The sequence below is a fragment of the Metopolophium dirhodum genome, unplaced genomic scaffold (genome assembly GCF_019925205.1).
Source record: "Metopolophium dirhodum isolate CAU unplaced genomic scaffold, ASM1992520v1 scaffold12, whole genome shotgun sequence".
NCBI classification, from domain to species: Eukaryota; Metazoa; Arthropoda; class Insecta; order Hemiptera; family Aphididae; genus Metopolophium; species Metopolophium dirhodum.
The window spans coordinates 43,445-65,398 of record NW_026869899.1 but is presented as its reverse complement, the minus strand read 5'-3'; the positions used below and the strand labels follow the sequence as shown (position 1 = coordinate 65,398).

The 21,954-nt window shown below is 39.1% G+C and overlaps 4 protein-coding genes across 4 annotated transcripts; all 4 read left to right on the top strand.

The window, feature by feature from the left end:
• Positions 1-223: 223 nt before the first annotated feature.
• Positions 224-2,694, top strand: LOC132953320 (uncharacterized). The gene is made up of 3 exons (XM_061025829.1): positions 224-306; positions 1,019-1,605; positions 2,546-2,694. The coding sequence occupies exons 1-3, from the start codon at positions 224-226 to the stop codon at positions 2,692-2,694; spliced, it is 819 nt and encodes a 272-aa protein (XP_060881812.1).
• Positions 2,695-5,939: 3,245 nt separating this feature from the next.
• LOC132953319 (uncharacterized) lies at positions 5,940-8,410 on the top strand. Its single transcript, XM_061025828.1, has 3 exons — positions 5,940-6,022; positions 6,735-7,321; positions 8,262-8,410. The coding sequence occupies exons 1-3, from the start codon at positions 5,940-5,942 to the stop codon at positions 8,408-8,410; spliced, it is 819 nt and encodes a 272-aa protein (XP_060881811.1).
• A 3,244-nt stretch (positions 8,411-11,654) lies between these two features.
• Positions 11,655-14,125, top strand: LOC132953318 (uncharacterized). The gene is made up of 3 exons (XM_061025827.1): positions 11,655-11,737; positions 12,450-13,036; positions 13,977-14,125. Exons 1-3 carry the CDS (start codon positions 11,655-11,657, stop codon positions 14,123-14,125), a joined length of 819 nt encoding a protein of 272 aa, XP_060881810.1.
• A 3,246-nt stretch (positions 14,126-17,371) lies between these two features.
• LOC132953317 (uncharacterized) lies at positions 17,372-19,842 on the top strand. The gene is made up of 3 exons (XM_061025826.1): positions 17,372-17,454; positions 18,167-18,753; positions 19,694-19,842. Exons 1-3 carry the CDS (start codon positions 17,372-17,374, stop codon positions 19,840-19,842), a joined length of 819 nt encoding a protein of 272 aa, XP_060881809.1.
• The last annotated feature ends 2,112 nt before the right edge of the window (positions 19,843-21,954 follow it).

Here is a 21,954-nt window from a genome sequence, read left to right as displayed (position 1 = left end):
GTCAGACTCATCTATTGTATTAAGTTGGATTCGAAATGAAGGTGTTACAGATACTTGGAAAATTTTCGTGGCAAATCGTATTGAAGAAATCCGGGAACTAACAAACAAACATGATTGGTGGCACATTTATGGGATGGATAATCCGGTGGATTTCATTTCTCGTGGATTAGGCGTCGCAGATAATATCACTAATTGTACTCAGTGATGGAGTGGACTTCCAGGGATGATACAACCAGAAACCGAATGGACAAAACAAAAGTTATTTAACAATGAAGAGGAACCTGTAAACAGCGTAAGACAGTTAAGGTATTACACTTCCACACCAAGAGTCAAAAGGAATTTCAGGATATCATTAATACATTTTCGAAACTAGAACGGTTGTAACGGATGACAGCGTATCTATTCCGAGCAGTTACTCGAAAGAAATACCGCCTGACTGGACATTTGAATGTCGAGGAAGTAAAACGAGGGTTGATGTACTGGGTAAAAATTATTCAAGCTCAAGCGTTTGCAACTGAAATTGCCCAGTTGAACATTTGAAATGTTTAAATAACAGCAAATTACAATCATAAGTTCCATTCATCGACGACTATAATGTATTGAGGGTTGGAAGTCGGCTACAAAATTCAAACAAGCAATATGAGGCACGTCATCCCATTTTTCTGCCTTCTACAGCATAGTTGGTGGAACTAATTACGGACAGGGAACACTGACGGTTTATCCATGCCAGACCACAGCAAAAAGTAGCTAGTTTGCAAAGAAAATATAAGATTCCGGGCTTTCGCAGTGTTATTCAAAAGATAATTTTTAAATGTATCCCATGCTATAGATGGAAAGTACAAGCTTCCGAGCAGCTAATGGGCTCCCTTCCTGTTAATTGAGCTAATTCATCTTCAATATTTCTTGTGTGTGGAGTCGATTATGCTGGTCCTTTTCAAGTGCACTTCGATTCACGCATATCAAAACATATATATATATAAATCGTATGTCGCCTTATTTGTATGTTTTACGACAAAAGCACTGAATTATTTCACACTGCGTTACGGATATTCATCGAAAGACGCGGGTGTCCATTACATATACATTCTGATAATGAGCGAAATTTCGTTGGAGCATCGGCACAACATAAGAACTTTTTCGGATCAAGGGAATTCAAACAAAATATTAATGCATACACAATTCAAGCTGGAATTGATCGGTCATTCATTCCACCGCATTCCCCACATGTGGGTGGACTATGGCGAGCAGGAGTAAAACCTATGAAATTCCATCATTTACGAAGAAGTTTAGGAGAGTCTATATTAAAAGACCGGGAAGCCAAAACTTTGCTATCACAGATGGAAACAGTATTAAACTCAAGGACTTTAACTCCCGCATCAACACACGATGGTGACAAGAAAGCACTGACCCCGGGTCACTTAATTATAGGAAAACCTTTAACCGCATTACCGGAGACCAATTACCTCGATATAAAAGCTCCGAGCCTTCGTTGGCACATGGTACAGCAACTGATACAAGGATTTTGGAAAAGATGGCGGACGGAGTATCTTCAGTCATTACAAGTACGCCACAAATGGACTCAGACTGAAGCGAATCTCAAAGTTGGTATTATATTATAAAATAAATGTTAAGGATTTCTAAAATTACCGTATTGCCAAATAATTTGATATTGTACACATAATCATGTAATTTTTCCCAAAAAGTTGTGCAATAAGCATCAATTAAGAACAATGAACAGACAGCTAGTGATACCAACACTTTTATAATGGTTTCAATATTAAAAAAAGAAACTGCCAGTAGCCATAAAATAACTGAATGGTGAGACAACAAGGAAGTGAACATAGTGATTGGATACACTATGATAAATCCACATACTTGAAGAGCTCTTATATGTCAAAACAATTAAATCAAATTAATTTTAAAAAACTTTTGCTAGTGATTAATATATTACCTATTGAGTGAAGAAGCACACAAAGACATTATTAATAATGGATTAACCACATAGTGGATATAATGCAGTAGGACAGCACATAGTAAACAAACATTACGATAGAGTCTTATAAAGCGCTTTTCTGGATCTAAACCTGTTAGTCCACTCTGCAAAGCTAGTATATAAAAGAATACTGCAGGAATTGTTCCAATGCTTTTGTCATCCACAACATCCGTTAACAGTACCTAAATAAATATTATGTTAAAACATCTGAAAATTGAACTACATGTCCTGCATCTTACTCATTGGATGAATGCCCCTATATAATGACAAAAATATGATACAAAACGTGTCATTCCTAAAACGGCCGTAAATGTGTCGTATCCTTTAATCAACACATTTTTCACAACTCTAACCAAAGTTTCAATTTGTATATCCATATCAGTTATCAGGTATAGAAACTGTTATAGTACTCGTAATGCCCAAAATATTGGTAGAACACTTGAAACGTTGAGACGATTCCATTCCACTTTCAGAACATCAACCACATTCACAACCCATGTTCACTCGTATACGGCTATATTAATTACGAATTAAATTTGTAATTGTTAATAGATGCAGCCATAATGTTTTCAGCATTGTCATCAGCAATGGCGATTATGTTGATAATTCTGTTACTCTATTCAACAAAACATGTATCCGTGTACCAGGTAAACAATGCAATGGTTAAAGTAGGAATACTAAAGCTTAATCTGAAAGCCTGAAATATTTAATACATTATTTTTTATGCAGATGAATGTTAGTTAGATTGTAAAGGTACTTTTAATAAACTGTAAAACTATAGTTGAAAATAAATAAATATTATTAAATAATTATCATTATCACATCAGTTTACAATTTATTAAAATCCGAATAAATCTTTCATCTGAATAAAAAATAATGTATTATATATTTCAGGCTTTCAGATTAAGCTTTAGTATTCCTACTTTAACCATTGCATTTTTTACCTGGTACACGGATACATGTTTTGTTGAATAGATTAACAGAATAATCAACATAATCGCCATTGTTTATCATGCTGAAAACATTATGGCTGCATCTATTTACAATTACAAATTTAATTCGTAATTAATATAGCCGTATACGAGTGAACATGGGTTGTGAATGTGGTTGATGTTCTGAAAGTGGAATGGAATCGTCTCAACGTTTCAAGTGTTCTACCAATATTTTGGGCATTACGAGTACTATAACAGTTTCTATACCTGATAACTGATATGGATATACAAATTGAAACTTTGGTTAGAGTTGTGAAAAATGTGTTGATTAAAGGATACGACACATTTACGGCCGTTTTAGGAATGACACGTTTTGTATCATATTTTTGTCATTATATAGGGGCATTCATCCAATGAGTAAGATGCAGGACATGTAGTTCAATTTTCAGATGTTTTAACATAATATTTATTTAGGTACTGTTAACGGATGTTGTGGATGACAAAAGCATTGGAACAATTCCTGCAGTATTCTTTTATATACTAGCTTTGCAGAGTGGACTAACATGTTTAGATCCAGAAAAGCGCTTTATAAGACTCTATCGTAATGTTTGTTTACTATGTGCTGTCCTACTGCATTATATCCACTATGTGGTTAATCCATTATTAATAATGTCTTTGTGTGCTTTTTCACTCAATAGGTAATATATTAATCACTAGCAAAAGTTTTTTAAAATTAATTTGATTTAATTGTTTTGACATATAAGAGCTCTTCAAGTATGTGGATTTATCATAGTGTATCCAATCACTATGTTCACTTCCTTGTTGTCTCACCATTCAGTTATTTTATGGCTACTGGCAGTTTCTTTTTTTAATATTGAAACCATTATAAAAGTGTTGGTATCACTAGCTGTCTGTTCATTGTTCTTAATTGATGCTTATTGCACAACTTTTTGGGAAAAATTTGAATAAAAGGATAATTTTATTTATTTAGTCAGTGCGGTTGGTGAGGGCTTCTTTAGCAAATACAGTTAATGTTTCGTATGTCCTCTTCGTGGAGAGGAACGTTCCGTCTCCTGGTGGCCAAGGTATGCCTTCTTCTTCGAAGACGTCCTTAAGACTGGCCCTGGCGCGCCTCGTCCTTGGGCAGAACCACAAGACGTGTCTGACCGTCTCTGGCTTTCTGTCGCAGGCGCAGATCGGGTCATTGGATAGCTTGAAACCACGGAGCTTGCCCCTGAAGTCGCCGTGGCCCTTGAGGAACTGGACGATATTATGGTCAAGGACCAGTGGGAGATTGAGTCTATCCCGAACCGAGGGTATCATGAACTTAGTCCATTTTCCTTTTTCAGTCGTGTCGTATCTGGTTTGCCATTCTGTCATAAGATTATTCGATTTGAGAGCCAGCTCTTCTTCGGTGATCTTAACAGTGGCTCTGTGTGTCCTTAAGGCCTGTTGTCTAACTTCCAGGTCGAGTGGAACTGTTCTGGCTACTACTGCCGGACAGTTCGTGGATGACGTTTTGTAGGCCCCCTTTATGGCCAGTAGCGGTGCCCTCTGAGCGCTGAGGTGTTTCTTTCGATTCTTCTCGAGTTTGGCTCCGTTCGCCCAAATTTCTGAGGCGTAAGTTACCCTGGGCAGGAACACGCCTCTGTAAATCATTCTGGCTGCCGTGTTTTTCATTCTCCAATTGGCGGAGTAAAGGTTCCTGAGTCTCCTATAGAGGCTGGCAGATTTGGAGCTGATGGCCACCACGTGATCCCAATAGCTCTTTCGGGGATCAATGTATTTCGCCGTTGACGCCGAAGCGATTCTCGGGGCTAAATCTGCTGAGCCGAAGCCCACCGAGTAACCAGGCTTGAGGCCACCCTTTAGCGATAGGAACAGATTTTTCTCGGCTGAGAACTCAAGTCAAAAGCAGGCAGCCCACGCCTTTAAGTCGTCGAGGTGGCCTTCTGTTCGTTTGAACGCTAGCGGAGGTCTCGCTGCGCCGACCATTATGAGTATGTCATCGTGACTTTCGAGGTCTTCGATTGGAGGAAGTGAGCGTAGATCGGCGTCATGGCGACCTTCCACAACGTCGGACCAAGCTGTGACCCCTGTGGGCAGCCGCGTTCCAATCGGCGGGGCGGTAGTGTACTCCTTCCATTTCGAAGTCAGCTCATCTGTGTTCAAGATATGAGCACACGATTCTCGAAGTCCCTAGCGACGCGCCCATTTCGACCAGCCTTAACAGCAGCGGTGACCATTTGACGTTGTCAAAGGCCCCCGAGATGTCAAGGAAGGTGCCGAATATGTACCGTGCTTTGGATGAATCGACCCACTGGTAGACGCTCTCTAAGGCGCTGATTGTCGATTTACCAGTGGTGAACCCATGTTGCTCATCGTGCGAGTCGAGGTCAGTCTCATCGGTTATATTTTTAATAATCAGGGACTCGAGTGCTTTGCCAAGTGACGGTGGGAGGCTGATGGGTCTGTATGATTTGACCTGACTCGGGTCCTTATCCCCTGGTTTTGGGATTATAATCAATCTGGCGGCTTTCCACGAGTCAGGGAACACGCCGTCCTGTAGGCACCAACCATAAAGTTTGGATACAGGGTCCCTGATGGCTGGCCATGCCTTTCGGAGTATGCCCGCAGTTATGCCATCCGCGCCGGGGGCGCTGTTCAGCACATTAAAGACAGTGATAATGCCTCGCCTAGAATTATGTGCAGCACTGTTGGGTAGCAAGTTGATGACGGTTGTAGTCCAATCGTTAAATGATATTCTTAAATTTGATCGGATTCTAATGTAGTCAGACTCATCTATTGTATTAAGTTGGATTCGAAATGAAGGTGTTACAGATACTTGGAAAATTTTCGTGGCAAATCGTATTGAAGAAATCCGGGAACTAACAAACAAACATGATTGGTGGCACATTTATGGGATGGATAATCCGGTGGATTTCATTTCTCGTGGATTAGGCGTCGCAGATAATATCACTAATTGTACTCAGTGATGGAGTGGACTTCCAGGGATGATACAACCAGAAACCGAATGGACAAAACAAAAGTTATTTAACAATGAAGAGGAACCTGTAAACAGCGTAAGACAGTTAAGGTATTACACTTCCACACCAAGAGTCAAAAGGAATTTCAGGATATCATTAATACATTTTCGAAACTAGAACGGTTGTAACGGATGACAGCGTATCTATTCCGAGCAGTTACTCGAAAGAAATACCGCCTGACTGGACATTTGAATGTCGAGGAAGTAAAACGAGGGTTGATGTACTGGGTAAAAATTATTCAAGCTCAAGCGTTTGCAACTGAAATTGCCCAGTTGAACATTTGAAATGTTTAAATAACAGCAAATTACAATCATAAGTTCCATTCATCGACGACTATAATGTATTGAGGGTTGGAAGTCGGCTACAAAATTCAAACAAGCAATATGAGGCACGTCATCCCATTTTTCTGCCTTCTACAGCATAGTTGGTGGAACTAATTACGGGCAGGGAACACTGACGGTTTATCCATGCCAGACCACAGCAAAAAGTAGCTAGTTTGCAAAGAAAATATAAGATTCCGGGCTTTCGCAGTGTTATTCAAAAGATAATTTTTAAATGTATCCCATGCTATAGATGGAAAGTACAAGCTTCCGAGCAGCTAATGGGCTCCCTTCCTGTTAATTGAGCTAATTCATCTTCAATATTTCTTGTGTGTGGAGTCGATTATGCTGGTCCTTTTCAAGTGCACTTCGATTCACGCATATCAAAACATATATATATATAAATCGTATGTCGCCTTATTTGTATGTTTTACGACAAAAGCACTGAATTATTTCACACTGCGTTACGGATATTCATCGAAAGACGCGGGTGTCCATTACATATACATTCTGATAATGAGCGAAATTTCGTTGGAGCATCGGCACAACATAAGAACTTTTTCGGATCAAGGGAATTCAAACAAAATATTAATGCATACACAATTCAAGCTGGAATTGATCGGTCATTCATTCCACCGCATTCCCCACATGTGGGTGGACTATGGCGAGCAGGAGTAAAACCTATGAAATTCCATCATTTACGAAGAAGTTTAGGAGAGTCTATATTAAAAGACCGGGAAGCCAAAACTTTGCTATCACAGATGGAAACAGTATTAAACTCAAGGACTTTAACTCCCGCATCAACACACGATGGTGACAAGAAAGCACTGACCCCGGGTCACTTAATTATAGGAAAACCTTTAACCGCATTACCGGAGACCAATTACCTCGATATAAAAGCTCCGAGCCTTCGTTGGCACATGGTACAGCAACTGATACAAGGATTTTGGAAAAGATGGCGGACGGAATATCTTCAGTCATTACAAGTACGCCACAAATGGACTCAGACTGAAGCGAATCTCAAAGTTGGTATTATATTATAAAATAAATGTTAAGGATTTCTAAAATTACCGTATTGCCAAATAATTTGATATTGTACACATAATCATGTAATTTTTCCCAAAAAGTTGTGCAATAAGCATCAATTAAGAACAATGAACAGACAGCTAGTGATACCAACACTTTTATAATGGTTTCAATATTAAAAAAAGAAACTGCCAGTAGCCATAAAATAACTGAATGGTGAGACAACAAGGAAGTGAACATAGTGATTGGATACACTATGATAAATCCACATACTTGAAGAGCTCTTATATGTCAAAACAATTAAATCAAATTAATTTTAAAAAACTTTTGCTAGTGATTAATATATTACCTATTGAGTGAAGAAGCACACAAAGACATTATTAATAATGGATTAACCACATAGTGGATATAATGCAGTAGGACAGCACATAGTAAACAAACATTACGATAGAGTCTTATAAAGCGCTTTTCTGGATCTAAACCTGTTAGTCCACTCTGCAAAGCTAGTATATAAAAGAATACTGCAGGAATTGTTCCAATGCTTTTGTTATCCACAACATCCATTAACAGTACCTAAATAAATATTATGTTAAAACATCTGAAAATTGAACTACATGTCCTGCATCTTACTCATTGGATGAATGCCCCTATATAATGACAAAAATATGATACAAAACGTGTCATTCCTAAAACGGCCGTAAATGTGTCGTATCCTTTAATCAACACATTTTTCACAACTCTAACCAAAGTTTCAATTTGTATATCCATATCAGTTATCAGGTATAGAAACTGTTATAGTACTCGTAATGCCCAAAATATTGGTAGAACACTTGAAACGTTGAGACGATTCCATTCCACTTTCAGAACATCAACCACATTCACAACCCATGTTCACTCGTATACGGCTATATTAATTACGAATTAAATTTGTAATTGTTAATAGATGCAGCCATAATGTTTTCAGCATTGTCATCAGCAATGGCGATTATGTTGATAATTCTGTTACTCTATTCAACAAAACATGTATCCGTGTACCAGGTAAACAATGCAATGGTTAAAGTAGGAATACTAAAGCTTAATCTGAAAGCCTGAAATATTTAATACATTATTTTTTATGCAGATGAATGTTAGTTAGATTGTAAAGGTACTTTTAATAAACTGTAAAACTATAGTTGAAAATAAATAAATATTATTAAATAATTATCATTATCACATCAGTTTACAATTTATTAAAATCCGAATAAATCTTTCATCTGAATAAAAAATAATGTATTATATATTTCAGGCTTTCAGATTAAGCTTTAGTATTCCTACTTTAACCATTGCATTTTTTACCTGGTACACGGATACATGTTTTGTTGAATAGAGTAACAGAATAATCAACATAATCGCCATTGTTTATCATGCTGAAAACATTATGGCTGCATCTATTTACAATTACAAATTTAATTCGTAATTAATATAGCCGTATACGAGTGAACATGGGTTGTGAATGTGGTTGATGTTCTAAAGTGGAATGGAATCGTCTCAACGTTTCAAGTGTTCTACCAATATTTTGGGCATTACGAGTACTATAACAGTTTCTATACCTGATAACTGATATGGATATACAAATTGAAACTTTGGTTAGAGTTGTGAAAAATGTGTTGATTAAAGGATACGACACATTTACGGCCGTTTTAGGAATGACACGTTTTGTATCATATTTTTGTCATTATATAGGGGCATTCATCCAATGAGTAAGATGCAGGACATGTAGTTCAATTTTCAGATGTTTTAACATAATATTTATTTAGGTACTGTTAACGGATGTTGTGGATGACAAAAGCATTGGAACAATTCCTGCAGTATTCTTTTATATACTAGCTTTGCAGAGTGGACTAACATGTTTAGATCCAGAAAAGCGCTTTATAAGACTCTATCGTAATGTTTGTTTACTATGTGCTGTCCTACTGCATTATATCCACTATGTGGTTAATCCATTATTAATAATGTCTTTGTGTGCTTTTTCACTCAATAGGTAATATATTAATCACTAGCAAAAGTTTTTTAAAATTAATTTGATTTAATTGTTTTGACATATAAGAGCTCTTCAAGTATGTGGATTTATCATAGTGTATCCAATCACTATGTTCACTTCCTTGTTGTCTCACCATTCAGTTATTTTATGGCTACTGGCAGTTTCTTTTTTTAATATTGAAACCATTATAAAAGTGTTGGTATCACTAGCTGTCTGTTCATTGTTCTTAATTGATGCTTATTGCACAACTTTTTGGGAAAAATTTGAATAAAAGGATAATTTTATTTATTTAGTCAGTGCGGTTGGTGAGGGCTTCTTTAGCAAATACAGTTAATGTTTCGTATGTCCTCTTCGTGGAGAGGAACGTTCCGTCTCCTGGTGGCCAAGGTATGCCTTCTTCTTCGAAGACGTCCTTAAGACTGGCCCTGGCGCGCCTCGTCCTTGGGCAGAACCACAAGACGTGTCTGACCGTCTCTGGCTTTCTGTCGCAGGCGCAGATCGGGTCATTGGATAGCTTGAAACCACGGAGCTTGCCCCTGAAGTCGCCGTGGCCCTTGAGGAACTGGACGATATTATGGTCAAGGACCAGTGGGAGATTGAGTCTATCCCGAACCGAGGGTATCATGAACTTAGTCCATTTTCCTTTTTCAGTCGTGTCGTATCTGGTTTGCCATTCTGTCATAAGATTATTCGATTTGAGAGCCAGCTCTTCTTCGGTGATCTTAACAGTGGCTCTGTGTGTCCTTAAGGCCTGTTGTCTAACTTCCAGGTCGAGTGGAACTGTTCTGGCTACTACTGCCGGACAGTTCGTGGATGACGTTTTGTAGGCCCCCTTTATGGCCAGTAGCGGTGCCCTCTGAGCGCTGAGGTGTTTCTTTCGATTCTTCTCGAGTTTGGCTCCGTTCGCCCAAATTTCTGAGGCGTAAGTTACCCTGGGCAGGAATACGCCTCTGTAAATCATTCTGGCTGCCGTGTTTTTCATTCTCCAATTGGCGGAGTAAAGGTTCCTGAGTCTCCTATAGAAGCTGGCAGATTTGGAGCTGATGGCCACCACGTGATCCCAATAGCTCTTTCGGGGATCAATGTATTTCGCCGTTGACGCCGAAGCGATTCTCGGGGCTAAATCTGCTGAGCCGAAGCCCACCGAGTAACCAGGCTTGAGGCCACCCTTTAGCGATAGGAACAGATTTTTCTCGGCTGAGAACTCAAGTCAAAAGCAGGCAGCCCACGACTTTAAGTCGTCGAGGTGGCCTTCTGTTCGTTTGAACGCTAGCGGAGGTCTCGCTGCGCCGACCATTATGAGTATGTCATCGTGACTTTCGAGGTCTTCGATTGGAGGAAGTGAGCGTAGATCGGCGTCATGGCGACCTTCCACAACGTCGGACCAAGCTGTGACCCCTGTAGGCAGCCGCGTTCCAATCGGCGGGGCGGTAGTGTACTCCTTCCATTTCGAAGTCAGCTCATCTGTGTTCAAGATATGAGCACACGATTCTCGAAGTCCCTAGCGACGCGCCCATTTCGACCAGCCTTAACAGCAGCGGTGACCATTTGACGTTGTCAAAGGCCCCCGAGATGTCAAGGAAGGTGCCGAATATGTACCGTGCTTTGGATGAATCGACCCACTGGTAGACGCTCTCTAAGGCGCTGATTGTCGATTTACCAGTGGTGAACCCATGTTGCTCATCGTGCGAGTCGAGGTCAGTCTCATCGGTTATATTTTTAATAATCAGGGACTCGAGTGCTTTGCCAAGTGACGGTGGGAGGCTGATGGGTCTGTATGATTTGACCTGACTCGGGTCCTTATCCCCTGGTTTTGGGATTATAATCAATCTGGCGGCTTTCCACGAGTCAGGGAACACGCCGTCCTGTAGGCACCAACCATAAAGTTTGGATACAGGGTCCCTGATGGCTGGCCATGCCTTTCGGAGTATGCCCGCAGTTATGCCATCCGCGCCGGGGGCGCTGTTCAGCACATTAAAGACAGTGATAATGCCTCGCCTAGAATTATGTGCAGCACTGTTGGGTAGCAAGTTGATGACGGTTGTAGTCCAATCGTTAAATGATATTCTTAAATTTGATCGGATTCTAATGTAGTCAGACTCATCTATTGTATTAAGTTGGATTCGAAATGAAGGTGTTACAGATACTTGGAAAATTTTCGTGGCAAATCGTATTGAAGAAATCCGGGAACTAACAAACAAACATGATTGGTGGCACATTTATGGGATGGATAATCCGGTGGATTTCATTTCTCGTGGATTAGGCGTCGCAGATAATATCACTAATTGTACTCAGTGATGGAGTGGACTTCCAGGGATGATACAACCAGAAACCGAATGGACAAAACAAAAGTTATTTAACAATGAAGAGGAACCTGTAAACAGCGTAAGACAGTTAAGGTATTACACTTCCACACCAAGAGTCAAAAGGAATTTCAGGATATCATTAATACATTTTCGAAACTAGAACGGTTGTAACGGATGACAGCGTATCTATTCCGAGCAGTTACTCGAAAGAAATACCGCCTGACTGGACATTTGAATGTCGAGGAAGTAAAACGAGGGTTGATGTACTGGGTAAAAATTATTCAAGCTCAAGCGTTTGCAACTGAAATTGCCCAGTTGAACATTTGAAATGTTTAAATAACAGCAAATTACAATCATAAGTTCCATTCATCGACGACTATAATGTATTGAGGGTTGGAAGTCGGCTACAAAATTCAAACAAGCAATATGAGGCACGTCATCCCATTTTTCTGCCTTCTACAGCATAGTTGGTGGAACTAATTACGGACAGGGAACACTGACGGTTTATCCATGCCAGACCACAGCAAAAAGTAGCTAGTTTGCAAAGAAAATATAAGATTCCGGGCTTTCGCAGTGTTATTCAAAAGATAATTTTTAAATGTATCCCATGCTATAGATGGAAAGTACAAGCTTCCGAGCAGCTAATGGGCTCCCTTCCTGTTAATTGAGCTAATTCATCTTCAATATTTCTTGTGTGTGGAGTCGATTATGCTGGTCCTTTTCAAGTGCACTTCGATTCACGCATATCAAAACATATATATATATAAATCGTATGTCGCCTTATTTGTATGTTTTACGACAAAAGCACTGAATTATTTCACACTGCGTTACGGATATTCATCGAAAGACGCGGGTGTCCATTACATATACATTCTGATAATGAGCGAAATTTCGTTGGAGCATCGGCACAACATAAGAACTTTTTCGGATCAAGGGAATTCAAACAAAATATTAATGCATACACAATTCAAGCTGGAATTGATCGGTCATTCATTCCACCGCATTCCCCACATGTGGGTGGACTATGGCGAGCAGGAGTAAAACCTATGAAATTCCATCATTTACGAAGAAGTTTAGGAGAGTCTATATTAAAAGACCGGGAAGCCAAAACTTTGCTATCACAGATGGAAACAGTATTAAACTCAAGGACTTTAACTCCCGCATCAACACACGATGGTGACAAGAAAGCACTGACCCCGGGTCACTTAATTATAGGAAAACCTTTAACCGCATTACCGGAGACCAATTACCTCGATATAAAAGCTCCGAGCCTTCGTTGGCACATGGTACAGCAACTGATACAAGGATTTTGGAAAAGATGGCGGACGGAGTATCTTCAGTCATTACAAGTACGCCACAAATGGACTCAGACTGAAGCGAATCTCAAAGTTGGTATTATATTATAAAATAAATGTTAAGGATTTCTAAAATTACCGTATTGCCAAATAATTTGATATTGTACACATAATCATGTAATTTTTCCCAAAAAGTTGTGCAATAAGCATCAATTAAGAACAATGAACAGACAGCTAGTGATACCAACACTTTTATAATGGTTTCAATATTAAAAAAAGAAACTGCCAGTAGCCATAAAATAACTGAATGGTGAGACAACAAGGAAGTGAACATAGTGATTGGATACACTATGATAAATCCACATACTTGAAGAGCTCTTATATGTCAAAACAATTAAATCAAATTAATTTTAAAAAACTTTTGCTAGTGATTAATATATTACCTATTGAGTGAAGAAGCACACAAAGACATTATTAATAATGGATTAACCACATAGTGGATATAATGCAGTAGGACAGCACATAGTAAACAAACATTACGATAGAGTCTTATAAAGCGCTTTTCTGGATCTAAACCTGTTAGTCCACTCTGCAAAGCTAGTATATAAAAGAATACTGCAGGAATTGTTCCAATGCTTTTGTCATCCACAACATCCGTTAACAGTACCTAAATAAATATTATGTTAAAACATCTGAAAATTGAACTACATGTCCTGCATCTTACTCATTGGATGAATGCCCCTATATAATGACAAAAATATGATACAAAACGTGTCATTCCTAAAACGGCCGTAAATGTGTCGTATCCTTTAATCAACACATTTTTCACAACTCTAACCAAAGTTTCAATTTGTATATCCATATCAGTTATCAGGTATAGAAACTGTTATAGTACTCGTAATGCCCAAAATATTGGTAGAACACTTGAAACGTTGAGACGATTCCATTCCACTTTCAGAACATCAACCACATTCACAACCCATGTTCACTCGTATACGGCTATATTAATTACGAATTAAATTTGTAATTGTTAATAGATGCAGCCATAATGTTTTCAGCATTGTCATCAGCAATGGCGATTATGTTGATAATTCTGTTACTCTATTCAACAAAACATGTATCCGTGTACCAGGTAAACAATGCAATGGTTAAAGTAGGAATACTAAAGCTTAATCTGAAAGCCTGAAATATTTAATACATTATTTTTTATGCAGATGAATGTTAGTTAGATTGTAAAGGTACTTTTAATAAACTGTAAAACTATAGTTGAAAATAAATAAATATTATTAAATAATTATCATTATCACATCAGTTTACAATTTATTAAAATCCGAATAAATCTTTCATCTGAATAAAAAATAATGTATTATATATTTCAGGCTTTCAGATTAAGCTTTAGTATTCCTACTTTAACCATTGCATTTTTTACCTGGTACACGGATACATGTTTTGTTGAATAGAGTAACAGAATAATCAACATAATCGCCATTGTTTATCATGCTGAAAACATTATGGCTGCATCTATTTACAATTACAAATTTAATTCGTAATTAATATAGCCGTATACGAGTGAACATGGGTTGTGAATGTGGTTGATGTTCTGAAAGTGGAATGGAATCGTCTCAACGTTTCAAGTGTTCTACCAATATTTTGGGCATTACGAGTACTATAACAGTTTCTATACCTGATAACTGATATGGATATACAAATTGAAACTTTGGTTAGAGTTGTGAAAAATGTGTTGATTAAAGGATACGACACATTTACGGCCGTTTTAGGAATGACACGTTTTGTATCATATTTTTGTCATTATATAGGGGCATTCATCCAATGAGTAAGATGCAGGACATGTAGTTCAATTTTCAGATGTTTTAACATAATATTTATTTAGGTACTGTTAACGGATGTTGTGGATGACAAAAGCATTGGAACAATTCCTGCAGTATTCTTTTATATACTAGCTTTGCAGAGTGGACTAACATGTTTAGATCCAGAAAAGCGCTTTATAAGACTCTATCGTAATGTTTGTTTACTATGTGCTGTCCTACTGCATTATATCCACTATGTGGTTAATCCATTATTAATAATGTCTTTGTGTGCTTTTTCACTCAATAGGTAATATATTAATCACTAGCAAAAGTTTTTTAAAATTAATTTGATTTAATTGTTTTGACATATAAGAGCTCTTCAAGTATGTGGATTTATCATAGTGTATCCAATCACTATGTTCACTTCCTTGTTGTCTCACCATTCAGTTATTTTATGGCTACTGGCAGTTTCTTTTTTTAATATTGAAACCATTATAAAAGTGTTGGTATCACTAGCTGTCTGTTCATTGTTCTTAATTGATGCTTATTGCACAACTTTTTGGGAAAAATTTGAATAAAAGGATAATTTTATTTATTTAGTCAGTGCGGTTGGTGAGGGCTTCTTTAGCAAATACAGTTAATGTTTCGTATGTCCTCTTCGTGGAGAGGAACGTTCCGTCTCCTGGTGGCCAAGGTATGCCTTCTTCTTCGAAGACGTCCTTAAGACTGGCCCTGGCGCGCCTCGTCCTTGGGCAGAACCACAAGACGTGTCTGACCGTCTCTGGCTTTCTGTCGCAGGCGCAGATCGGGTCATTGGATAGCTTGAAACCACGGAGCTTGCCCCTGAAGTCGCCGTGGCCCTTGAGGAACTGGACGATATTATGGTCAAGGACCAGTGGGAGATTGAGTCTATCCCGAACCGAGGGTATCATGAACTTAGTCCATTTTCCTTTTTCAGTCGTGTCGTATCTGGTTTGCCATTCTGTCATAAGATTATTCGATTTGAGAGCCAGCTCTTCTTCGGTGATCTTAACAGTGGCTCTGTGTGTCCTTAAGGCCTGTTGTCTAACTTCCAGGTCGAGTGGAACTGTTCTGGCTACTACTGCCGGACAGTTCGTGGATGACGTTTTGTAGGCCCCCTTTATGGCCAGTAGCGGTGCCCTCTGAGCGCTGAGGTGTTTCTTTCGATTCTTCTCGAGTTTGGCTCCGTTCGCCCAAATTTCTGAGGCGTAAGTTACCCTGGGCAGGAATACGCCTCTGTAAATCATTCTGGCTGCCGTGTTTTTCATTCTCCAATTGGCGGAGTAAAGGTTCCTGAGTCTCCTATAGAGGCTGGCAGATTTGGAGCTGATGGCCACCACGTGATCCCAATAGCTCTTTCGGGGATCAATGTATTTCGCCGTTGACGCCGAAGCGATTCTCGGGGCTAAATCTGCTGAGCCGAAGCCCACCGAGTAACCAGGCTTGAGGCCACCCTTTAGCGATAGGAACAGATTTTTCTCGGCTGAGAACTCAAGTCAAAAGCAGGCAGCCCACGACTTTAAGTCGTCGAGGTGGCCTTCTGTTCGTTTGAACGCTAGCGGAGGTCTCGCTGCGCCGACCATTATGAGTATGTCATCGTGACTTTCGAGGTCTTCGATTGGAGGAAGTGAGCGTAGATCGGCGTCATGGCGACCCTTCCACAACGTCGGACCAAGCTGTGACCCCTGTGGGCAGCCGCGTTCCAATCGGCGGGGCGGTAGTGTACTCCTTCCATTTCGAAGTCAGCTCATCTGTGTTCAAGATATGAGCACACGATTCTCGAAGTCCCTAGCGACGCGCCCATTTCGACCAGCCTTAACAGCAGCGGTGACCATTTGACGTTGTCAAAGGCCCCCGAGATGTCAAGGAAGGTGCCGAATATGTACCGTGCTTTGGATGAATCGACCCACTGGTAGACGCTCTCTAAGGCGCTGATTGTCGATTTACCAGTGGTGAACCCATGTTGCTCATCGTGCGAGTCGAGGTCAGTCTCATCGGTTATATTTTTAATAATCAGGGACTCGAGTGCTTTGCCAAGTGACGGTGGGAGGCTGATGGGTCTGTATGATTTGACCTGACTCGGGTCCTTATCCCCTGGTTTTGGGATTATAATCAATCTGGCGGCTTTCCACGAGTCAGGGAACACGCCGTCCTGTAGGCACCAACCATAAAGTTTGGATACAGGGTCCCTGATGGCTGGCCATGCCTTTCGGAGTATGCCCGCAGTTATGCCATCCGCGCCGGGGGCGCTGTTCAGCACATTAAAGACAGTGATAATGCCTCGCCTAGAATTATGTGCAGCACTGTTGGGTAGCAAGTTGATGACGGTTGTAGTCCAATCGTTAAATGATATTCTTAAATTTGATCGGATTCTAATGTAGTCAGACTCATCTATTGTATTAAGTTGGATTCGAAATGAAGGTGTTACAGATACTTGGAAAATTTTCGTGGCAAATCGTATTGAAGAAATCCGGGAACTAACAAACAAACATGATTGGTGGCACATTTATGGGATGGATAATCCGGTGGATTTCATTTCTCGTGGATTAGGCGTCGCAGATAATATCACTAATTGTACTCAGTGATGGAGTGGACTTCCAGGGATGATACAACCAGAAACCGAATGGACAAAACAAAAGTTATTTAACAATGAAGAGGAACCTGTAAACAGCGTAAGACAGTTAAGGTATTACACTTCCACACCAAGAGTCAAAAGGAATTTCAGGATATCATTAATACATTTTCGAAACTAGAACGGTTGTAACGGATGACAGCGTATCTATTCCGAGCAGTTACTCGAAAGAAATACCGCCTGACTGGACATTTGAATGTCGAGGAAGTAAAACGAGGGTTGATGTACTGGGTAAAAATTATTCAAGCTCAAGCGTTTGCAACTGAAATTGCCCAGTTGAACATTTGAAATGTTTAAATAACAGCAAATTACAATCATAAGTTCCATTCATCGACGACTATAATGTATTGAGGGTTGGAAGTCGGCTACAAAATTCAAACAAGCAATATGAGGCACGTCATCCCATTTTTCTGCCTTCTACAGCATAGTTGGTGGAACTAATTACGGACAGGGAACACTGACGGTTTATCCATGCCAGACCACAGCAAAAAGTAGCTAGTTTGCAAAGAAAATATAAGATTCCGGGCTTTCGCAGTGTTATTCAAAAGATAATTTTTAAATGTATCCCATGCTATAGATGGAAAGTACAAGCTTCCGAGCAGCTAATGGGCTCCCTTCCTGTTAATTGAGCTAATTCATCTTCAATATTTCTTGTGTGTGGAGTCGATTATGCTGGTCCTTTTCAAGTGCACTTCGATTCACGCATATCAAAACATATATATATATAAATCGTATGTCGCCTTATTTGTATGTTTTACGACAAAAGCACTGAATTATTTCACACTGCGTTACGGATATTCATCGAAAGACGCGGGTGTCCATTACATATACATTCTGATAATGAGCGAAATTTCGTTGGAGCATCGGCACAACATAAGAACTTTTTCGGATCAAGGGAATTCAAACAAAATATTAATGCATACACAATTCAAGCTGGAATTGATCGGTCATTCATTCCACCGCATTCCCCACATGTGGGTGGACTATGGCGAGCAGGAGTAAAACCTATGAAATTCCATCATTTACGAAGAAGTTTAGGAGAGTCTATATTAAAAGACCGGGAAGCCAAAACTTTGCTATCACAGATGGAAACAGTATTAAACTCAAGGACTTTAACTCCCGCATCAACACACGATGGTGACAAGAAAGCACTGACCCCGGGTCACTTAATTATAGGAAAACCTTTAACCGCATTACCGGAGACCAATTACCTCGATATAAAAGCTCCGAGCCTTCGTTGGCACATGGTACAGCAACTGATACAAGGATTTTGGAAAAGATGGCGGACGGAGTATCTTCAGTCATTACAAGTACGCCACAAATGGACTCAGACTGAAGCGAATCTCAAAGTTGGTATTATATTATAAAATAAATGTTAAGGATTTCTAAAATTACCGTATTGCCAAATAATTTGATATTGTACACATAATCATGTAATTTTTCCCAAAAAGTTGTGCAATAAGCATCAATTAAGAACAATGAACAGACAGCTAGTGATACCAACACTTTTATAATGGTTTCAATATTAAAAAAAGAAACTGCCAGTAGCCATAAAATAACTGAATGGTGAGACAACAAGGAAGTGAACATAGTGATTGGATACACTATGATAAATCCACATACTTGAAGAGCTCTTATATGTCAAAACAATTAAATCAAATTAATTTTAAAAAACTTTTGCTAGTGATTAATATATTACCTATTGAGTGAAGAAGCACACAAAGACATTATTAATAATGGATTAACCACATAGTGGATATAATGCAGTAGGACAGCACATAGTAAACAAACATTACGATAGAGTCTTATAAAGCGCTTTTCTGGATCTAAACCTGTTAGTCCACTCTGCAAAGCTAGTATATAAAAGAATACTGCAGGAATTGTTCCAATGCTTTTGTCATCCACAACATCCGTTAACAGTACCTAAATAAATATTATGTTAAAACATCTGAAAATTGAACTACATGTCCTGCATCTTACTCATTGGATGAATGCCCCTATATAATGACAAAAATATGATACAAAACGTGTCATTCCTAAAACGGCCGTAAATGTGTCGTATCCTTTAATCAACACATTTTTCACAACTCTAACCAAAGTTTCAATTTGTATATCCATATCAGTTATCAGGTATAGAAACTGTTATAGTACTCGTAATGCCCAAAATATTGGTAGAACACTTGAAACGTTGAGACGATTCCATTCCACTTTCAGAACATCAACCACATTCACAACCCATGTTCACTCGTATACGGCTATATTAATTACGAATTAAATTTGTAATTGTTAATAGATGCAGCCATAATGTTTTCAGCATTGTCATCAGCAATGGCGATTATGTTGATAATTCTGTTACTCTATTCAACAAAACATGTATCCGTGTACCAGGTAAACAATGCAATGGTTAAAGTAGGAATACTAAAGCTTAATCTGAAAGCCTGAAATATTTAATACATTATTTTTTATGCAGATGAATGTTAGTTAGATTGTAAAGGTACTTTTAATAAACTGTAAAACTATAGTTGAAAATAAATAAATATTATTAAATAATTATCATTATCACATCAGTTTACAATTTATTAAAATCCGAATAAATCTTTCATCTGAATAAAAAATAATGTATTATATATTTCAGGCTTTCAGATTAAGCTTTAGTATTCCTACTTTAACCATTGCATTTTTTACCTGGTACACGGATACATGTTTTGTTGAATAGAGTAACAGAATAATCAACATAATCGCCATTGTTTATCATGCTGAAAACATTATGGCTGCATCTATTACAATTACAAATTTAATTCGTAATTAATATAGCCGTATACGAGTGAACATGGGTTGTGAATGTGGTTGATGTTCTGAAAGTGGAATGGAATCGTCTCAACGTTTCAAGTGTTCTACCAATATTTTGGGCATTACGAGTACTATAACAGTTTCTATACCTGATAACTGATATGGATATACAAATTGAAACTTTGGTTAGAGTTGTGAAAAATGTGTTGATTAAAGGATACGACACATTTACGGCCGTTTTAGGAATGACACGTTTTGTATCATATTTTTGTCATTATATAGGGGCATTCATCCAATGAGTAAGATGCAGGACATGTAGTTCAATTTTCAGATGTTTTAACATAATATTTATTTAGGTACTGTTAACGGATGTTGTGGATGACAAAAGCATTGGAACAATTCCTGCAGTATTCTTTTATATACTAGCTTTGCAGAGTGGACTAACATGTTTAGATCCAGAAAAGCGCTTTATAAGACTCTATCGTAATGTTTGTTTACTATGTGCTGTCCTACTGCATTATATCCACTATGTGGTTAATCCATTATTAATAATGTCTTTGTGTGCTTTTTCACTCAATAGGTAATATATTAATCACTAGCAAAAGTTTTTTAAAATTAATTTGATTTAATTGTTTTGACATATAAGAGCTCTTCAAGTATGTGGATTTATCATAGTGTATCCAATCACTATGTTCACTTCCTTGTTGTCTCACCATTCAGTTATTTTATGGCTACTGGCAGTTTCTTTTTTTAATATTGAAACCATTATAAAAGTGTTGGTATCACTAGCTGTCTGTTCATTGTTCTTAATTGATGCTTATTGCACAACTTTTTGGGAAAAATTTGAATAAAAGGATAATTTTATTTATTTAGTCAGTGCGGTGGTGAGGGCTTCTTTAGCAAATACAGTTAATGTTTCGTATGTCCTCTTCGTGGAGAGGAACGTTCCGTCTCCTGGTGGCCAAGGTATGCCTTCTTCTTCGAAGACGTCCTTAAGACTGGCCCTGGCGCGCCTCGTCCTTGGCAGAACCACAAGACGTGTCTGACCGTCTCTGGCTTTCTGTCGCAGGCGCAGATCGGGTCATTGGATAGCTTGAAACCACGGAGCTTGCCCCTGAAGTCGCCGTGGCCCTTGAGGAACTGGACGATATTATGGTCAAGGACCAGTGGGAGATTGAGTCTATCCCGAACCGAGGGTATCATGAACTTAGTCCATTTTCCTTTTTCAGTCGTGTCGTATCTGGTTTGCCATTCTGTCATAAGATTATTCGATTTGAGAGCCAGCTCTTCTTCGGTGATCTTAACAGTGGCTCTGTGTGTCCTTAAGGCCTGTTGTCTAACTTCCAGGTCGAGTGGAACTGTTTCTGGCTACTACTGCCGGACAGTTCGTGGATGACGTTTTGTAGGCCCCCTTTATGGCCAGTAGCGGTGCCCTCTGAGCGCTGAGGTGTTTCTTTCGATTCTTCTCGAGTTTGGCTCCGTTCGCCCAAATTTCTGAGGCGTAAGTTACCCTGGGCAGGAACACGCCTCTGTAAATCATTCTGGCTGCCGTGTTTTTTCATTCTCCAATTGGCGGAGTAAAGGTTCCTGAGTCTCCTATAGAGGCTGGCAGATTTGGAGCTGATGGCCACCACGTGATCCCAATAGCTCTTTCGGGGATCAATGTATTTCGCCGTTGACGCCGAAGCGATTCTCGGGGCTAAATCTGCTGAGCCCGAAGCCCACCGAGTAACCAGGCTTGAGGCCACCCTTTAGCGATAGGAA

What these genes read in the sequence shown, in the direction of transcription:
- LOC132953320 (XM_061025829.1), top strand. Translation starts at nt 224, where the DNA reads ATGATACAACCAGAAACCGAATGGACAAAACAAAAGTTATTTAACAAT. An exon ending in AACAGCGTAAGACAGTTAAG is followed by an intron (nt 307 to 1,018) that starts GTATTACACTTC and finishes TTACGACAAAAG; the next exon opens with CACTGAATTATTTCACACTG. An exon ending in TGAAGCGAATCTCAAAGTTG is followed by an intron (nt 1,606 to 2,545) that starts GTATTATATTAT and finishes AATTGTTAATAG; the next exon opens with ATGCAGCCATAATGTTTTCA.
- LOC132953319 (XM_061025828.1), top strand. Translation starts at nt 5,940, where the DNA reads ATGATACAACCAGAAACCGAATGGACAAAACAAAAGTTATTTAACAAT. An exon ending in AACAGCGTAAGACAGTTAAG is followed by an intron (nt 6,023 to 6,734) that starts GTATTACACTTC and finishes TTACGACAAAAG; the next exon opens with CACTGAATTATTTCACACTG. An exon ending in TGAAGCGAATCTCAAAGTTG is followed by an intron (nt 7,322 to 8,261) that starts GTATTATATTAT and finishes AATTGTTAATAG; the next exon opens with ATGCAGCCATAATGTTTTCA.
- LOC132953318 (XM_061025827.1), top strand. Translation starts at nt 11,655, where the DNA reads ATGATACAACCAGAAACCGAATGGACAAAACAAAAGTTATTTAACAAT. An exon ending in AACAGCGTAAGACAGTTAAG is followed by an intron (nt 11,738 to 12,449) that starts GTATTACACTTC and finishes TTACGACAAAAG; the next exon opens with CACTGAATTATTTCACACTG. An exon ending in TGAAGCGAATCTCAAAGTTG is followed by an intron (nt 13,037 to 13,976) that starts GTATTATATTAT and finishes AATTGTTAATAG; the next exon opens with ATGCAGCCATAATGTTTTCA.
- LOC132953317 (XM_061025826.1), top strand. Translation starts at nt 17,372, where the DNA reads ATGATACAACCAGAAACCGAATGGACAAAACAAAAGTTATTTAACAAT. An exon ending in AACAGCGTAAGACAGTTAAG is followed by an intron (nt 17,455 to 18,166) that starts GTATTACACTTC and finishes TTACGACAAAAG; the next exon opens with CACTGAATTATTTCACACTG. An exon ending in TGAAGCGAATCTCAAAGTTG is followed by an intron (nt 18,754 to 19,693) that starts GTATTATATTAT and finishes AATTGTTAATAG; the next exon opens with ATGCAGCCATAATGTTTTCA.